Source organism: Prinia subflava, chromosome 2 (assembly GCF_021018805.1).
Source record: "Prinia subflava isolate CZ2003 ecotype Zambia chromosome 2, Cam_Psub_1.2, whole genome shotgun sequence".
In the NCBI taxonomy this organism is placed as follows: Eukaryota; Metazoa; Chordata; class Aves; order Passeriformes; family Cisticolidae; genus Prinia; species Prinia subflava.
Genome location: NC_086248.1, coordinates 70,311,985 through 70,332,227, shown reverse-complemented (window position 1 = coordinate 70,332,227; position 20,243 = coordinate 70,311,985). Strand labels below are relative to the sequence as shown.

The following is a 20,243-nucleotide window of genomic DNA, read 5'->3' as shown; positions in this document are numbered from 1 at the left end:
TGAAGGGAAAATAAAGCACAACATACATTTTTACATCCAGACAAAATTTATGTTCCCTTCTCAAAAAAACAGATGAATTCTCGAAACTGACCTCTTTTATTTTGGTATATGCTTGACCTTTTGCACTTGCAGCAACAGCTAGAACCTCAGTATCAAAGATGAATTGAACAAAAGCTTTTAGATTAGTCCAAAATATTAGCTGTGTGTTGCTCAAAGAGGATATAATTTTCCAAGCCAAATCAAATGCTTCTATGCAGAGAGCCTCTGATGAGCCCAGAAGCTGTAAATAAAGAGATTAAAAAGTGTTACATTTAACACACACACAAAAACAAAAAACAAAACAAAACAAAAAAAACCTATTAATACTGTGCAGGTTTATCTTGTACCTTGGGAACAAGGACTTTCATGCAGTCAAACACAGGCAAAACTTGGTCTGAAGGAAGAATAGATAGGGCTTCTAATGCAGATTGTAGAATTTCTTTTGACCTTTCAACTGTAGACAGTGACATTACTGAAGTTTCTTCATAGCCCTGAGCCAGTGTTGCAAATGAATTTAAAACAAAACGGAGGCAAATCCATTGGTCACGAACATAGCGTGCAACAATTTTCCCCCATCCTTGAGATGTCGTTTCTTCACATAAGCTGTGAAAAAAACCCACTTTTCTTAAATAAATAATTGTGTTACATTTATCCTGCACATTCCTACTCCACCAAGAAGTGCTCAACTGTACAAACCCACTGTACTACTTCAAGGTGCTAAGATTTATACAGTTCAAGGCAAGAGTGGACAATTACATGGAAAAGAAGTCTAAAAATGAAGTGGTTTTTGAAAGAGAAAAACCAATTACGGGCTTAGTCTAACACCTTAGTCTCATTAGTCTAACACCTCTGAGAGTATTCAGTGTAAACATAACTGTGTGCTAGTTGTGGTTTTTTGTTACCCAAGTATTTGGGGTTTGGATCTCTGGCTTCCTCTGGGTTTCCCTTCCAAACAGTAAATAATTTACATTTAAATTTGCTTGTGTAGATGCCATGGCTTTCTGCAGCATTATATGTGTTTAACCTGGCTTCAGGGTAGGCAGCGTTCATAGCTAGCTCTGGCTTCACAGAACTAGAGGGCTTAACAAAAGAACCTCTGGTCTGATCAACTACGACTGCCTTAATGTTCTAAAATCTGGATGTTAAGACAAAAGAGCAACTGAGTGAGCAGTCTGTGTACAGGATGGCTCCTTTTTATCTTGGCAAGAAGTTGTCAAAGAACAGGAACAGCCAACATCTCAACCACTGCTTCCCATTAATCAAGCTTATTCTAGAGAATTATTGAAGCTTTAGCAGACGTACCTATTTTTTTCTTCAGTATAAGATGGCTTCTTTAACACTTCATTGAATCCAGAAAAGGAAATGAATTTCTTCAGAGCATCCACAGAAGGCAGGGATTCCAGGTGCGCTTCCAGCTTCCCATCCACGATCTCACACACAGCTGCCAGTGAAGCCATGCTAGCCACTCTTCTAATTTGTTCCTTAACCTTCGGCTCCTACGTAAAACCAAACCATACATGAATGAACACACACCAACTGCTTGGATACAAATAACCTACAAATACTTCAAATAATCCTCCCCTTCGCATCACCATCGTAAGGCAGCAACTCTGCATCCTTCCACTTCTGTATTCTCTTCCCCTGTGCCAACGCAGCTTGGCTTGGGCTGGGCCAGCGCAATCGCTCACCAGTTATGAGCACTGACAGAAACATAAATCTTCCAATTTACAGTGACTCAGGCATTAAGTGCAGGCAGCACTTAATGGTGATGGTACACTCCTATCGTGCCATAGTTCATATATCCTTCTGGAGAGCAATTAGAAAAACAGATGTGGGTCCAGGTAATCAGGAACCCAACAGCAGAAATTCGGAATGTGACACAGCAGCTCCTCCAAGCACCCAAAAGATGACAACCATGCCATGGTTATTTTGTGTGATAAAGAGGTATGAAATTAAAAGTCTCATTGAAATAAAAGCCAATGAGCATGTAATGCCTGTACAGTAAGAAAACTCTGATGTTATTAAATATCTCCAAGTTAACATTTGGCTGTCTAGAGCACAGAAAAGACTTTTCTTGTCCGTAATTACTCAGCACTTTCCTCTTCTCAAACTGAGAGGTACTATATGTGTAGCTGAAGAAATCATCATGAAAATATAATTCCCCTGAATTCAAAGTAAGTTGGTAAAGGCCCCCAGTTAGCACTTAGTTTGAACCAGAAAATGTTTACTTTGAAACTACTGGAAAAAATATATAATTCACATTAATGAAGGAAAAAAAATAAAATTAAGTATTGTTCTTTGCTCCCTTAAAATGCAAACCTAGTTAATCAAATACTTACAACCTTTTAAGGTGTTACAAACTGTTCTTGAACAAAACAATAATACCCAATAATAAGACCAAAGTCTATACTGCCAAAAAAATTTTAATTTAAATCTCCTTTTTTTCATGGAAGTTATTAATGTTTCTTTACCTTTTGGAAATACATCTATTTCACATATAGTAGCCTAACGCAGAACTATGGGACAATCAACATAACTATATGAAAACACCAAAGCAATGCTGGGTTCTGCAGTTTCTTTTTCTCTGTATGTTCCAGGTTTGAAGCCAACAAACACAAAAGATACTTTCATTTAATAGTTACTTGATCAGTAGGATTAGTTCACATTTGAGGAAAAAATCTTTGAGTACATAGTTCATGATTACAGCAAGAAAATTACTTTAGCTATACAGACTTCTAAATAATGCAATATAAAAAAAAAGTACTAAAAATCTTAGCTACCAATATTATACATTTGTATTACACTGCCAAATACACGTGCTAGGGAATATATATGCACATACACATTCATACAAACTATTACTTAATTTCACATTATACATAATATTATTATGCATTATAAATATCACAATAGAAATAAATAATTGTGTATTAACGTACATTTATAGCATGTCTATATTATTATTAATGCAGAATCTAAATATTACATTAGCATATATTTTAATTACTACTTACTGGCTTGTTCTATTTAATATGTATTGTTGTAAATAATGTTAAATTACCTTTTCAGAATTTCTCTCCTGAAGATTACGAATGGATGCATTGATCAGGGATGAAAGGAAATTCTTGACAGATGTCATTTTCTTCCAGTTGACTTTCAAGCACAAGTTCACTATCTCTGGAATTAAAGCCAAGTACAGATCACAACGCTCCAGGTCACCAACCTAAAAGTGAGGAAACAATGACAATCCAAATCAGTCAGAGGAGCAAAATCAAACTGGAAATCAGAAAGAAAACTACTGGTAACAATGACAGCAGCAGGAAAACTACACCTGTCATTGCAATTGAACAACTTTCAATTTGGGGGTTTGGGGCTTTTAGTTTGGGGGAGGTTATTACCTTCTAAATCTTGAAATCTGACTTTCAGATGCCATTCTCCTGATTCAGCTCTAACTTTTGCTTTGCTTAAGAAGTCTCAAGTTTCTTTGGGATAGAAACTTAAACACTGGGCACAGCACTAAGCAAACAGTGTAAGATAGTCAAATAAGATGACAACCAGCCCAAGTACCAGAAGTCTCCAGACACCTAACAACTCATGTCCACAGCTATACTAGTAGATTATTATTTGAGACTCAGGATATCTTACTACACGATTTCTTTAGATTTAAAAAGAAACAAGTGCAGACTACAGACACTGAACACTACTTGTGAAGACCCTTCCTTCTTACTGTGCTCATTCAAAAAAGTTAACAGAAGTCTTTCTATGCAAATCGACTTTCTAGGTGTTCGAAGATTTTATACGAACTTCAGGAACGCTAAAAACCACTAGGTAAACATTAGGTAAATCAAACTAACAAGCAAAACCACACCAAACTATGTCTCATAATCATTACTCACAGTGCATAACTCATTGGTAGTAAGTCGTCGGAGAACGAATTCAAGAATACTCTCCACAGGGATCACAAGAGATTTCCAGATAAAGAACAGTACTTCATCTGTGTGGAGGAAAAAAAGAGTATATATACGGAAATACAATTGCCCTAAGAATTTTACTGTATCATAGAGATTTACTTATACTACAAAGTTATACAGTAATAGTACTCAAATACCTAAAAATAACTTAAAACAGCTCTGTACTCTTTCACAGTGTAGGCCATAAGGCTGAAAGAATCAAACCAGCTTATATTATCTCCTGAGATTCACAATGTATTAGTGAACCAAAACCTACACAAGACCAGAAGACCACAGTCCAGTTTTCCAACTTTTAAGGCACACTTTTGTCCTACTCCTAACCCTCTGCACAAACAGCTTATTAATGAACTTAGTCTTTTAATAAAAAACAAAAGCTTTTATGTCCAGCAAATAACTTTGTGAGAAAAATACACTTTTCCATTCCTAATACTTATAAGACTTCAAAGCTGGGTTTAGGGACTTGCTGGTTGTTAGTTTCATTTTTTGATGTTTAGAAATAATTCACCTTTGGAAACAGTGTAATCTTACTAGATGTTTGCCCAGTAGCTTCCAGGCTTAACATTGTAAATGAAAATACAAGATTATGACACAAAATGTGGTATTGTACAAGAAAAGGCTAGGTATACCAAGTACACCGCATGTACCTTGCATTTCACAAAGACACAAGTTTATATACAAGGGAGGTAGGTCACTCTGGTAAAATACATTTAACCACAAACACACTTTAGTCTGTGTTTCAAGGGTAAGGCTAGCTGAAAGCCAAGGAAATAACAACTCAGTATGAAAATGGAGTAAAATAATCTGCATAGCCACCTTGTATTAAAAATACCAGTCAATTTCAGTATTCAGGAGAATTACCCAGAGGCTCTTTTTTTCTGGAGTTGACCCTGAGTAAGACTTCATGTAGCAAAACTATTATGGAATGGAACACCTCCAAAAAGTAAAAATATAAAGGGAGATATTTCCAGATACATAACTGTATTTACTTTCATTATTCCCTACTAAAATGGCTCATTGGACTACATTTCTAATGCTTAAATTGTTAGAAACAACCATTTAATTATGTCAGATTATCACCATTTTTCATCATAAATCTCAAATCACTAAAACATCTTCTGCAATTTATATACATAAAATCTTCAGATAAGCATGCTGGACATAAAACTCAACTCATTACCAGTGGCTCTGTAACATCAGCAAAAGATAATAATCACAAAATCTTACTGTTTAAAATAATGAAATCTAACAACAGTTTAGAAAGCAAGAAGTGTAGAGGACTGCTGGTGATTTCAGCAACCATTTCAGGCATGTCTATCCCCACTAAAATATTCTTAAATAAAACACTTTCCACTTGTGATTGTTTTTGTTTCACAAGGTTAAATTCCTTTATTACTCCTAACCATGTTATTGTCCATTTGACAAACAGGACTTTTCACCTCCCATTTTAATCAACACAGAAACATAACTTCGGTATTACACAGCAGTAACCGTCCCATCCCTCACCTCAGTCAATTCACAGCTGCAGAAAAAAAAAGATTTATTACTCAATTCTGCGCAGAAGGAAGAAGCACAGAAACACTGAAGAAAATAATTCTAAGAAAAGTAATCCTTGCTTAATGTAGAACTCCAATGCAATTCAGAAAGCCTCCCAAAAGATGGATGATGGGCTGCACTGGAGCACCTCTAGGGACCTTCAAAAGGATGGGGACACTGCAGTGCTCAGCCCTGCCACACCTTTGGAACTCTGTTAGCAGAGCTCAACAAGCCATGTCAGGTGTCAAAATTCCCAGAGCAGGAGCCATCCATTGCAGGTACATTAGCAAGCACATGAAAAAACAGCACACAAGGAAACTATTTACTACTGATACTAAAAAACTAATTTGCGCTTGCATGTGTTTTGTAGGGTTCTGATTCAGACTTGCTTGTGCTGTAGGCTGAATGCACAGTGATAGCTTAGTGGACATTTCTTCCAGTTTAGTTCATTTCAAGGAACCCAATTCAACAGTCAGAGACCATACCCCAATGTGAACTTGAACAGCCTGCATCATTAGTGCTCAGTACTTCACACAAACAGATAAAATTACAGAGGCAGGGGGGTTGAATGTATACAGCACCTGTTAAATTGAGGGTGGGCATTTATTTTGGGGCTGCATTTAGACACGTATGTGAAACCTGGACATATAACCTGAAACTATTTTTGTTACAAAAAAGAGCCTAGATATGGAGGCTCCCCATTTCAAATCTACTCTTCTATTCCATGTCATAAATACCCTGAAAAAAATCCCAAAATAATCTGGGGGAGCAGAAACCAAACACCAAGATCCCTCCTATTCCCATTCAGCATCCCAAATGAATGAAATTAATACTGCATTTTCTCATTTGCTGTCAGGAAAACATTTAGGCCTGTTCTGGTTACAAACTGACCACGTTCGCTCAAAAGGAGTAGCAAGGACTCCACAATTTTTGTTCAAACTCTCCTGAAAGGTCTACAAGTTCAAGTGCTCCACCTGTGGGGGGCCAACACTCCCAGACAGACAGATCACCAGGCTTGCCTTTCAGTGAGCACCTCCTAGCCTACCAGTACACTCAGGAAACAGGATGTCCAGCAGGAGCACTTTTTATGCATTCAGGGAAGACTCTGGCTGAACCTGTGCCAACTAAGCAGGCCTGTGTTTCTGTAGTAACTTCCTTCTGAAGTGTCTGAATGATTTATGGAATCCATTCATCTGCAAAGAACAGGCCTATAAATATTTGCAATACAGTCACGCTCCTCAAATTTCAACTGATAATCTAATCCCAATGGATAACAATTGCTTTCTCAGAAGGCTTCCACATTCTCAATCCCAGTCCTTAGGACACCTGTAAGGTTGGACCCACAGCTCAGATTTCACAACAGACACGCCAGACCGCCAACTTTGACATTTCCCGCTTCTAGGCCAGCATTAGTTTGACACCATAGCCATCAAACAGTCAGGTAGCTCAGCTGCAGTTCAGACTGTAAGGAACAGAAGACACAGTAGACTGAAGATGTCACTAACCATCTCGTGTACTGGGACATTTTAACCAACGGGTCTGCAATAACTTCAAGAGAAGCTGAAGGCTTTTATCTGTTTTCAGTGTTGGTATGTAAGCATTACTGCCAAGTTTCATCAAGACATCCAGAAGAGGGTTCAAGAAAGCCTCTAGTTCAATCCACTCTATGTTGCTTTTTCCACTACACAAAAACAAAAATTAAAAAGAAAGTCTTCTTCTGAGTATGTGCCTTAAGTGCTGAAGTTATTATGGAAATAAATAGGACACGTTTCCAAGACACTCAAGGATCTTTAGAATGTTACCCAGTATGCCTGCAGCAACAGCGGGACAAGGCCTAAGGAATGACCAGGCTGATCGAAAGTGTACAGAGAAAAGAGGACAGCTTCCCAACTTCATCAGGCTTCCCAACTTCAACTGGATCCTTCAGGAGTGAGGGGATTGAAAAAGACAGAAATGTGAAATAAGGTATTTCATACTTACCTGTACTTATTCTTCATCTGCTCCACGTCAGCAGCCAACAGAATCATTGTTGAGACAAGCTTAGCTTCAAACCAGTCAGGCATAAAGCAATTCTCTCCTGATTAAAGATATTTTAAGGTTTCCACAGTAACTAAAAAATACCTTTGCAATACTTTCTAAAACTTCTGGGTTTGTAACTTATTTTAATAAATTAATAGTACAAAAACAACTAATGCTAATAGAAGTATTACTAATTATTTTTGGCACTCTTTATGTAGATATAAATTAAACTCTAACACTACTGGCCTTTATGCTCAAATAAATTTTAGGCAGTATGTTATGCAGTATTAATATATTATGTAGCAGTCCACAACAGACATTTCCATTGCTTTAAAAAACACATTAGCATATTCAAATTGATTTAATGAAGAATGTAATTCCCCTGTGCTTCATCTGAAACATCAGCTGTGATTCTGACCACAGAACTAACCACATAAAGAACTAAAACTATTCTGTAAAGAGGAAATCAGAAAAAAACTAAGTGAAGTTTCTCTTTTTATTGAACTACATCACCATACTTATAAATATTTCTTAAATAGCAGTATGCAGTTGGTTTTAGGGTTTTTTTAACTGGTATGTTTCTAGATTTGGGAATTTAGGAAACAAAATACTTGGGAGGTTCAATTCAAGCAGCTGGATCTGGTTCTCTTTTTTTTGTTTGTTTGTTTCCTATAAAGAGCTGCTTATTAGTTAAGTTTCATATAAAACCAGAATTATAAACATCACTTTTTACAAGTGAAATGCAGATGTTTGCCCTGGAATTGTAGATCATATAAACCAAGGACTAAACAAACATGTTAGGAAGGAGAGAAGATCTGCAAAATCTTTAGGAAATTTACCCTGGAGCATCAACAGAGAGAATTTGCTTACTACTTCTCTAACAGTAAGACAATCAGGTGAAGTTTTCTGGTTTGCAGGAAGTTTCTAATACTATTTATGATCAGCAAATTCTGACCTACCTTTTTTATCTCCTATACGTATAACACTTAAAAAGTGTTCAGTTTTGACTTTTGACAATATAAAACAATACAAAATTCACTGACTGCGAATGCCATGCAAGAGTTGAAGTATTTTAAAAAATCAATCTGCCATTCCTTTCAATGTGTCTGAAAGAAGACACTAACATTGTAAATAAGTGATATTGTAAATAATTCAAAATGTGGCAGTGAACAAGGAAGGCCCTTTGTAATTATCTGCACATTTATACAGCCTTCCAAGTACCCTCCTTGGCTATAACATGTGGCAGCTCACCTCCTGCAGCCTGTTCAAGATCAGAAGAATGTAACAACTCAGGAAGGCGTGCAATGAGCTGACAAGCTGCCTCACTCTGTGGTCTCTCCCTCTATAAAAACACTTGGTCATTTCACAAAGCTCTGCTGAGAAAGGTGACAGAACCTGTGTGGGTTCATATTCCTTTGTGCTTTGCTCTGCCCCCTGCATTCCAGCATTTTCAGACACCATCAAAGGAGTGACAAAACAAATCTAAGGGACAAGCATCAGGGCAGCATTAAAACTGAACAGTAAGACTTAATGTTCAATTAATACTGCAGGACTTTAATTTATGGAGAAAAGTTGAAATTAAAAAATAAGGTTTGAACTTAAGACTTGTAAATACACAGGTTGGGTAGAACTTGAAGTGGTGCAGTATAAAAAAAACAAACCATTTTCTAAAATCCAAGGGACTGACGTAATTTCTTTTTAAAATTCTCTAAAAACAGTGGGGTTTATTAACACACATTTAACTTACTTTCAGATGCAGGTGTCTTAAGGTACTCTCCCACAAGACTGCGCACATACTGACATAAAGATGATGTCTCCTGATGCTCAGAATCAGAGGTCACAGACTTCCTGAAGCACCTGTCATTCACTTGCAACCAACTGCAAAGCTGAATTAAGACCAGTATGTTACTCCCTGACCACGTCTGGCAGCTGTGCACTGACATCACTGATTTAACAGCAGCACAGCAGAGCACTGCTAAACACAAACCCCCCACATCAGCAAACCCACACACTGCACGAGGTGTCCACCACAGCCACCTCGAGCCTTAGCAGACTATTCCCTTCTAACTACAAATAAAAAAATTATCTTCTAGAGGGTAGCTCAGAGCACCCCAAAAATCAGTGGTACCAACATAAGAAGAAACAACTCCCAAAATCAAGCCAGACTGGTAAAAATTCCCCTATCTCAAAAGGGTTTATTCCAATCAGGTGTTATTTAGTGAGACCAGCTTTTTTTTTTTAACTGGTATGCCAAAAATGAATGGAGCAAAATGAAATGTACAGTACACATGACAAGAAGACACTATGTAAAAAGTCCCTTTAGCATTATATGGCTGTACAAGTAACAAAAAGTTGGCTACACGTTTAGCTGGCTGTAGTATATACTATGCAAAAACTAATTTCATCTCTGAACTTTTATTCACAGCATTTCACATCTTGCTGGGGTATAAAATACTATCCTGTCAAAATTTATGATTTACAATCTCACTCTACATGGTATGCACATTCTTCCCTTTGAGATTATCCTGCCAGTGATAGTATTAGTTCTACCAGGGATGGGTTTGATGAACATCAAAGCGGGTTCATTTCTCACCTCTGTCCATAACAAAGTATCTCTCCTTAGGGACTCCTCTGGTCTAAGGGACAGAAGAAAGCTTGAAACTTCTGGGAAGGACACTTTCTCCTGAGAAATTAATCAAGAAAGAATAGCTGCCAACATAATATACACCAAATAATACCTATATGACAACTCAAGAAGTTAGCCTTTATCTGGCAAGTCTCAGTAAAAGAAATTTACTTTTTCCTTTTTATGATTCAGACTCATTTCTGCCTCTTTGGGACCAAACTTAATTTTCCCAAGTATTAAAGTCTATCTGAAAATAAATGAATGACTGTAAGAATAGTGCTATTCACTAATGACACCTTTTAAATTAATATAGGTAAATGATTAAGAGTCACTCATAAGTACTATTTCTGCATTTCTAAAGACAAATTCTAAAGAAATTCAGACAGGTTTATAGCCATAACACACAACATGGAAGAATTATTTAGAAAGCTAGCTATAAAACAAACAAAACATGAATACTTCAATTACTGAAAAACTACAGTCCTGCTATTTCAACACCAATGGTAGTTTTATCATTCTGGTATCGCAAACATTTTTATTATTAGAAACTACAGGAAGGTCTATTTAGTGTCTATCTGTTAAAACCTGAGTTTATATAGTAGCTGTGGGATAATATCCTGTTATGATAACTACAGCATGAAAACCCTACAATAAAACTTCAACTAATAAAAGGTGATGAAAAAATATTTCTTATGGAAAACCAAAGGTAGCATACCATACTTACATAGCACAATTTAACAGTAACTAATAAAATTGCAAATCCAGCAAAACCAGCATAAATGCTGTATTTAGCAAGTTTTTGAATATTGTTGACCCTGTAAAAGTGTTACGGTATTTCAATTACATCAGGGAAAAACAAAACAAAACAAACAAACAAACAAACAAACAAAAAAACCACACAACACCACAACAACCCACACCAGAACACAAAACCCCAAACTAACCACATCTGTCAAATGCATAGTTGTTTGAAGAAGATAGCACTGAGCAGCACCACGCAACAGAATCTGATGTGTAATCATAGTACACTGGAGGACATCCCTGCAAAAAGGAAAAATACACACTGTATAAATCACACACTTCAAAATATAAACATTTTCATACCTTTTCTAATTATTAACCCTTTTAAATACATTAGATTGCATGTAACAGACACATTCTATTTGCTATGGCATAAATACTGCCTCATCAGACCACAAACAATCCAGAACCAAGACTACTGTGACATGTACTTTCAAAAACTAATAAAGCTTGGATGAGAATAAACCTGACAAAACAAAAAGGGGGAGAAGAAAGAACATAACAAAAACTAAAGGAACAATCTCCATGAGTACATCAGTTCAGATTGTTAATTTAATATTAGCATTTCTATCTGTAACAAGTATACAGATGTTTGCCATCAAAATCCCATTCAAGCATAGAACTGAAAGAAACTTTCAGTGATCTTTTATCAGAAAAGGCATGTCCAATATACTTTTATCTTTTTGTAAACTGCTTCTATCCAATATTCCTTTAATCACCAGTAAGATTTTATTTAGATGCTGAAATTTGATTAAACTGGAATGACAACTGATTTTTAGTGGCTCTAGGAAGTGAAAGCAGACACTTAGGAAATATCAGTGTGATTAAGGTCCATAATGAGGCAAAGAACTTGTATCTAGACTTTTCTTTAGAAATCTTTCAGTTTCCAGCATTGTGGGCTGTCCCCTGATACAGCTTCAACTGCTATTAAACCAGCTTGCAATGTAGCTAGAAGAAAAGGAAGAAGTGTGACACGGATCAACCAGGAAGTGTAGAAGACCAAAGAAAATTTATTCTAAAAAAGTAGGAGCTATGAAGATCTAAAATAAAAAAACTTTTGTTTTTTTACTTCATACAGAGATATAAATACATTGGCTCTTGAATTGCTTTCCTCTGCAAATCAGACATAAAGGAGACAGAACCTGATATTCCCAAGCACAATCATCCCTTCAGAAGTAACAAAACAAATTCTGGCTCTCCAGACTGCCAGCACATTTCTTTGGAAGAAGGCTGTAAGAACACAATGCAGAATATATTTTACCTTAAAGCATGAAGTCCTTCAGCACCAAGTACTTTACATGCAGGGATCGATGCCAAAGCCATAGAAAGAAACAAAATAGGAACAGCACACCAATGCCTACTTGTCATCTTCTGAATAAATTTTAAGAGGAAGCTACCTTAAAATAAAAGCAAACAAAACAACCCTGAGTGATTTTGTGTTCTCCAGTGCTTTTAAATAACACGAACTCCAGCAAAAGAGTGCTATTATAATTTCTGACAATTAAATGAAAGACAACAGAATAATTTCCTAATTATCTCAATAAAAAAATTACATTCCAAGTAAGTCTGTCAGTAAGGTGATACAATTCAGAGACAAACAGAAATACACCTAATTTTCACTTTGGTCATCTGCACTAATCACCATGTTCAGGAATGGAATTTTGATTTTTTTGAGTATTAAACAATGCCTTTTTGAAGTTGCTACTGGGTTTGTGATATGGCTGACCATAATGATTCAACGAGCTAAATGGATGCTGGAATGGGCAGATCCATCCCAAAAAGCCACCACATCTACAGTTTGTGGAAGCAAGCTACCCATCTCAGGATTCCTAGTCACAGACCCCCTGTTTAGTGACAGAATAAATGCCTTGGGACAGGGCACAGAAATAGGGCATCTATGGCATTACAAATATATAAGGTGTTTCCTACCAGAATATACCTGTACATACAGGGAGCTGAAGAGAGCTGATTCTACCTTTACTTGATCCAATTAGACCAGGTATTAACTTCTGGCCACCTTCATTTTAGTCTACAGTAGCATCAAAATTTGGAATAGTCTCAGAAATCCTCCTCCACCCACCCTCAGAATAAAAAGAATCCTTATTCTGTTTCACCCCTTGGACTGGGCTCTTCTGGATGTGTCACTGAATAAAAAAGTCGGGAGATTAAGAAAAAGAATCTCCAAGTACTGTTCACTTCAGATCTTAAGAGCTTGTTTGGGCTTTTTATTTTTCCATTAATAAAAAGCAAATCTGCTTCATTTTGCCCCTAGAACAATTCTGTAGCTTAGTACTGCAGGATACCTTAAAGTCCCAGAAGACCTTTTCTCTGGAAACTCCACTGTCAGGAAAACTACTCCTTTTTTCTCTCAAGTAAATACTTACATGACACACTGAAAACAGCTCCATTGGTTTTATTCAGTTTCCTTATTTGTAAAAAGATAAAGGTGAAACTGAAACATACCTTTTTCTTCTTCTGGAAGAAGAGCGAGATAAGTAGCCAAAAACTTCTGTAACCTCATTCCCAAAGGAGGACAGGCTCCTATTGATTGACCTGCTGTCCTGTTGGGTTTTAAAACATTAGATATGCAATGGGCATGTTAACAGCTTCAGGATTAGATGTAACAGATTTAACCTAAAATCTAACAGATTCGGAATGTTTAGAACTGTCCCTAAACAAAAACAAAGTGTCATTCAGTGACACTCCATGAGACCAACAGAGACAAGCTATGTCTCATGAGAAGTCTCAGGATCCTGGCTATTACGGATTAGCATCAGTCAAGAGATTCTGTAGCTTTCTCTCAGCTTGATATTAACTGTAACAACTTTGTATATTCTTGGTATACTCAAACCCTCCTCTACATATGCCAACATGTATCACCAGAAATACAGAAGCTAAAAGAGAAGATTAAGAAGGATTGATTCAACACAGCTCTAACACACTGAAACACTTGGCCTTTGCTTCACCTTCTGAATTCCCATCTGTGTATGTCCATGGAAAGATACTGCAGACTGAGACAGAAATGCATAACTGCTGCAAGAGCCTGCAGAGGTCACATTTGTCCTGCCATATTTAGATGAAACAACCTATTGTGACTACACTTTATCCATAATCACCAACTCCAAACTATCACCACTGACAGTCAGTTTTAGCCCCCAAAAATGAACATACTGATCCACTGAACTCTTTGCTTCATGGACTTTCCCCACCAGATCAAGACTGTAATCATCAGTTAGATCAAGGGGCATTGAAAATTGCAACAACCAAATCTTGTCCCTGGATCCATACCTCATAGCCATCCATCTTTCCTGAAAATCTCTCTCCCTATCAGTAAGTCCAGCAGCATCATTTTTTATTAATAGGTTTCCTTTAGCTTTTACCCACACACTCAAACCAGCATTAGGATACATTTGCACAGACCGGAAATTAAATAACTGATTAATTAAATCAGTGGTTTACCTGCTGTAGAGGGAACTTTCTGAGAGGGCATCCATTAGTGGTCCAATAACAAACTGAAAAAAGAAACAAGAACAATGGTGAAATGTACATTTACAAGGCACTATTACAGAGAAGCTAACTTGACTTATTTCACCAGACTTTAAAGGACAGAGCCAGAAATAAGAGTATACTCTTGTTGGTGGTAAATAGTAGAAGCAAAAAGAGGAAGAAATTAAAGAGAAGGGGGACCAGGAGAGTAAACAAGAAAAGAGATTTTTCCACTAGATTAATTTCACAGAGTTTTGCAAAAGATGCAGGCAAATAAGAAATCCTGTTGGGAAACAGATAAAGAAAATAGATTTAAACATGAAATAGAAGAATTTCAAGAATAGACAAAAAGGCAACACCGCTAAAAAGATTCAGGGTGCATTTTAAGGTTGACTTTATTTCAAGTTACTCATCAAGAGGCTGACTTAATTTGTATAAATCAGGAATGTTAACCTCTGAGGGGAATGCTCCTTTGAAGTTTAAACAGTATAATGTAGATCGTTCCTTACTAAAGCGTAGGCTGGTTGGACAGTCAATACACGTGTGACAGTAATAAAAAAAAGCTTTAAGCTTTAATATTTCTTCGCACATAGAGACTATTTTAAAGTGTGGGGCTTTTATGTTTTATGGATACAGTAACACACTGATTACACTACAGAGACAGAATTTGTTCAGTTCCAACTACTGAAGCAATTAGTGTTAATATCTATTACAAATTAGAACATTTGTTTGCTGTGGCAAATAACAGTAACACCTTTACCTCTGAGAAACCGAGCGAATTTGGAAGATGTTTTGTTTCATAAAGCTCAAAAAAATGAAGAATTCCTTCCTTTATCAATGTTTTATTCTCACTTTCAAACATTCTTCTATAAATGCACACATGCCACGATGGGTGAAACAGCCAACAATCTGTTTACAAAAAAGAAATTCTTCTAAAATGACACAGAAATGACAGTGACACACTAACACATAACATACTGACATTCTGGACAATGCTACAGCCTACTCACAGGACATTTAAAAAAGGTGACTATAGCTATTAGTTTTCTAAAAACACTCTGCTAATTCTAATTAAAAATTATCACAGCTTTCCAAAGTTACATTCTACTTCATTAGTTACAAATTAAAATGACTAAAAAGGGCCACATCCTTCTTGCTGCAACTGTGTTTATACCAGTGTATTTACCTGCAAAGTAAATTCACATTAATAGCCATTCCACTTTACAAGTCTCTAACAATTTGCACTTACCTAATTACATGTGCTCATGTGCCCTAGACACACTGTCTCAGCACTCATTTTATTTAACCTCACCCCACTTCTAACAAATTGAGTTGGGTTTTTTTTCCTCTTTTACAAAGTTATGCAGGTGAATTGTCTTCTACAACCCCAAAAATCTCTGGCTTTATTTTGACATTATCTTAAGTCAAGGAAAATACAGTGGGAAATGACCATTCATTTGGATTTGCTGACATAAAAATAGTATTCCAAGACAATATAATAAGCAATAAACATACGCTAGGATTTCTTCTCAGAGCACAGTGGCCACTGCCTATGCATGTTTGCCAAACAACTTATGCATAGAGCAAACCCACAAAAACTGGAACAACCGCTGAGAAAACCCCTAATTTGAGAAACAAAATGTTACAAAAAGCTGCTACTAAAACAGAAGAAGAAAACAGAGAAGTGTAACTTAATATTTAAGGGATTAGGTAGAAAAAGTTCCATCTTACCTTTATCCCCTGATAAGGCAAGCTCGTATAAACTGTTCAGTTTTGGTAATACTGGCTTTATGACGTGGATCTGAAATGCAAAGCAGGTATAAATAGTTTATATCTCAAACCCAGGAGCTGTCAGTTACTCAGACTAGAATTTACCATCAATAGCATTAATGCAGCAATTGACAATAGAGTACATTTAAATAAACCTCCAAAGTCTGTGGTATGCAACACCCAGTTGAAAAAAACCTGACACTTCAATGCTACCATATTTTAAGAACAATAATCACTAATAGCCATTCCATTCCTCAAAACAAAACCAGCACAAATACCTAAAATTAAGCATTTAAATTAGCAGTATCTCAGTTACAGGACAATCATGTACAAATAACATAGAATAACTACAGGGAGGTGGGCACACTACCACCACAATCCCACACAATTACGGAAGCCTCAAGTCAACAGGAATCTTTCTGCCAAGTATGCTGGACTCACAAAAAAACCATTTTAATCCAAGGCCACAGGTACTTTACACAGACAAAGTCCTCTCCATCAAAAAGAGGTTATTAAGTGCTATCACCAGATTTTTCACTAAGCTGGTTACCCTGCTCTGGCAATCACGTGCGCTCCAGGTTTCTGTCATTGCATTTACCAGAAGTGTTCCAATGATGGAGAGGACATCTGAGTTTATTCCCAATGAATGACACATGTCGTGTTTTAAGTATTTAAGCGTTGAAACAAAAGTATTTCAGTCCATGCTGACTTAGGTAACCTCAATCACCAAAACTGGGAATACTCTGCCCTACAAAAGCATTCACATGTGCCACAAGTGAGGCAGGACGTCTGTCCGGGATGGGGACAGATTTTATAGCGCTCCTACCTGGTTTCCTTCCAAAGTTTCCATTATTAAAATATAAGTTTCCCAAAACTGTAGGAGTTGCTCGTTCTTCTCAGCGGACCACCAAAACAGGCTCGATTCTAAGGGCAGAAGGTAAGGACACGCGTTCCTGGCGGCCCCGCACGCCGGCCCGCGCTGCCCGTCCCGTCCCGGCCCGGCCGCCCGTACCGTGTTCGCCGTCCGGGGGGCAGCGCAGCTCGGCGCGCTGGCCGCCGCTCAGGTCCAGCGCTCGCTTCAGCAGGTAGCGGGCCCGCTTGCGGCACAGCCCGTCCCGCTCCGTCAGGCCCTCCTGCACCAGCCGCCAGAACCGCGGGCACAGCCGCGCGTCCAGCCCGGGCCCCGCGGGGCCCCGCGGCAGCAGCGCGTCCGCCAGGGCGCTCAGCGCCAGCAGCGCCCGCCCGGCCCGCGGCGCCCCGCCCGCGCCCAGCAGCCCCTCCCAGACGCGCGGCAGCGCCGCGCCGTTCGCGCCCAGCGCCGGCAGCAGCCGCCCGGCCACCAGCGCCGCCGCCGCCTCGCCCTCGCCCTCCTCCCGCACCAGCGCCAGCGCCGCCGACGCGCACCGCGCCAGCAGCTCCGGCTCCTCCAGCCGCGGCGCCGCCGCCACCAGCGCCTCCACGGCCGCCTCCTCCGCGCCCGGCCCGCCGCCCGCCGCCAGCTCGGCCAGCGCGTCGCGGGCGAGGCGCGCCGCCAGCGGCGCCCCGCAGAGCTGCACGCAGTGCCGCAGCGCGCCCCGCGCCGCCCGCGCCGCCCGCAGCCGCTCCCCGCCGCCCGCCGCGCCCTCCCCGCCCCGCAGCAGCGGCCGGCACCGCTCCAGCGCCACCTCCCAGGCCGCCCGCCGCAGCGCCTCCGCCTCGCCCGCCGCCGCCGGCCCGCCCGCCGCCAGGCGCTGCAGCAGCAGGCGCAGCGCCTCCGCCCGCTCGGCGGAGAGCGGCGCGCTGAGCGCCCGCAGCAGCGCGGCGCGGTCCCCGCAGCGGGCCAGCAGCGCGTCCGCCAGCACCACCTCCATGGCGAGGGGGCCGGGGAGGAGCGGCGGCTGCGCAGGCCGGGCGGGCGGGGCCCGCGGGGCGCGGCGGGAGGCGAAACGCCGTGTGATTGACTGGTGTGGCTCTGTAAAATATTCTACATCCTTAGGTCGTGACCCGCCTGCGTGAGGTTCCCAGCCGTGGTGGCTGCTGAACACAACCTGGCCAACCCCGGGAGGCCTAAGGGAGATATCCCAGGTGCGAGACTCTCGCTTGAGGGAGTAAAGTTCCATCCTTGTGTGCCACAAAAACTCTCTCTACCCTTCATGCGCATTACAAAGCAAGATCGGGCAGCAGTAAAACACAAAATGCCCAGTTTTCCCACCTGTCACATTTGTTCTAAGAATTTATGCCGAAAGAAAGTGCTGAAACCAGTCGCTGTTCTCATAGCAGTGTACCAGAGGTTTGCCTGGACGCCCTCTGTCTGCCCCAGGTCAGAGGCATTCCTGCATGCTGGCTCCGTGCTGTTGGCTTGTTAGAAGGGCCCAGACCACCAGCACTGAGGCCAGAGAACGACTCCTGTCTGGTGGATGTACCGGTGCAGCCAAAGCCCAGCTCAGAAAATCAAGTGATTTCTAGTAAGTGTAAATTCACCATGTGAGATTACAATTCCCATGAAAAAAAAAACCAAAACTTAGAGATCTACACATCAAAAGTGGTGGCGAACCTCTCTTCTAGAACATGTGGTGATAAGAAAAGGCAAACGTGGAATCTTCTGTTCCTGCGAATGCAATGGATAGCAAATCCCAGCACAGCACAACGTGGCTTCTAATGGGTGTGGGCATTTCTTTGGCCAAGTTGTAGTTGCTTAGAGTTTAATGAACAAGAAAGGCTTACTGCAAGTTTCCCAAGTGAGGTTCCACCTAATCACTCCTCTCCAAATCACATGAGCAGTCTCTTCTCTTCCTGGCTATTCATTTTCTCCAAATGTTTCAGATTTTTTTTTTTATCTTTGAGAGCCTACTGATTGCAAAGTCACTGAATCTTCCTATTAGAACTGTGCCTGTACTGTGACTGTATATGCAATATAGTCTGGAAAAAGAAGGTGGAAAGGAATTCTTTAAACTCTCCAGCTAACATGATTTCCATGTGCCTTACTGTTCTGGGTGCGTTCTGTTACACATAAATTAAAGAATCTAGTAAAAGCTCAAGAAAACACTTCAAATTATACATTTTACTCAAATGTAAAGTAAAACTTAGTACTTTGTATCACACACATGGAAACATATTTCATAGGAGGAATTATTACAATGTACTTTTGTAAATAGAATGCTTATAGTTGAAATTTCTTACATGCAATAATAGATTTTGTTTTTCTATTTGCCCTCTAGTAATTTTTTCATTTCCACTTACAGCACGCAGTGTGATGAATTGTGGGAGTTTCTTTTATCAGGCTTGAAACAATGCCAATTAGGGGAATCCTTCTTATTATAGTTTTACTCTTCCCTTCCTGGCATCTGCAACAAAATGAAGAGTTAATGGTCTGCACAACAACTAGTAATCAAAACAGAATCAAATATACTAATGTGTCGTGCTGTTTCTTCATTATTGTCTGAATTCTGCTCTGCCTTTAGTTTTATCACAGTGGGGTGCCAAATCTAAAATCTTATTACACCAATTTAAACAACAGCATTTAAATTTGAACTGTTCCACTGGAGCTTGTCTTAGACAAAAAGGGAAGTCAGGCTTGGGGAGCTTCTGAGTGGAACATGATGACAACAGAACAAAACAAACAAAAACAAGCCAGAAAGATGGATATGGAGTTCAGAGAGTGAAAATGAGCAAGAATTTTGTAATTTTCAGCAGCATTTCGTAATTTTCAGGTGTCAAGAACCACATCATTCACAACTTTATACCATGGTTGTTAAGTGTCTTCATGCTAGCACCCTAAATTTCCAACTCTGCAATTCCAACACATAGCCCTGCATCACCCAAGACCATGTCCTGTGCTGTTTTCTCCAACTTATCCCAGCCACTTCCTGCCTTCTTCCCAAGCCCTGCTCACAGGCCCCCAGCCTGCCAGCTGCAGGCACCTCTAGGGTCCCAAAGCCCTTTCAGCCTAGGTTTGCTGCACCAGCCTCAGCACTCAGAACATCCCACACATGCCAAGCTCTCATGTACTCTGCACTCCT

General features: G+C 39.7%; 1 protein-coding gene across 1 annotated transcript in view; it reads right to left on the bottom strand.

The window, feature by feature from the left end:
• Nucleotides 1-19,391, bottom strand: part of TARBP1 (TAR (HIV-1) RNA binding protein 1) — a 34,219-nt gene extending 14,828 nt beyond the window's left edge. Inside the window, exons 1-17 of the mRNA XM_063390470.1 lie at nucleotides 17,258-19,391; nucleotides 17,072-17,169; nucleotides 16,207-16,276; nucleotides 15,236-15,384; nucleotides 14,449-14,501; nucleotides 13,453-13,550; nucleotides 12,251-12,386; nucleotides 11,133-11,229; nucleotides 10,156-10,245; nucleotides 9,310-9,448; nucleotides 7,524-7,620; nucleotides 7,049-7,224; nucleotides 3,936-4,033; nucleotides 3,101-3,262; nucleotides 1,342-1,535; nucleotides 387-642; nucleotides 92-280 (exon numbers count right to left, since the gene is read on the bottom strand). Of these exons, the coding sequence (XP_063246540.1) occupies nucleotides 92-280; nucleotides 387-642; nucleotides 1,342-1,535; nucleotides 3,101-3,262; nucleotides 3,936-4,033; nucleotides 7,049-7,224; nucleotides 7,524-7,620; nucleotides 9,310-9,448; nucleotides 10,156-10,245; nucleotides 11,133-11,229; nucleotides 12,251-12,386; nucleotides 13,453-13,550; nucleotides 14,449-14,501; nucleotides 15,236-15,384; nucleotides 16,207-16,276; nucleotides 17,072-17,169; nucleotides 17,258-18,344 (3,189 nt within the window). The 5' untranslated portion in view covers nucleotides 18,345-19,391. The remainder of the gene's footprint in view (nucleotides 1-91; nucleotides 281-386; nucleotides 643-1,341; nucleotides 1,536-3,100; nucleotides 3,263-3,935; nucleotides 4,034-7,048; nucleotides 7,225-7,523; nucleotides 7,621-9,309; nucleotides 9,449-10,155; nucleotides 10,246-11,132; nucleotides 11,230-12,250; nucleotides 12,387-13,452; nucleotides 13,551-14,448; nucleotides 14,502-15,235; nucleotides 15,385-16,206; nucleotides 16,277-17,071; nucleotides 17,170-17,257) is intronic.
• Nucleotides 19,392-20,243: the final 852 nt, after the last annotated feature.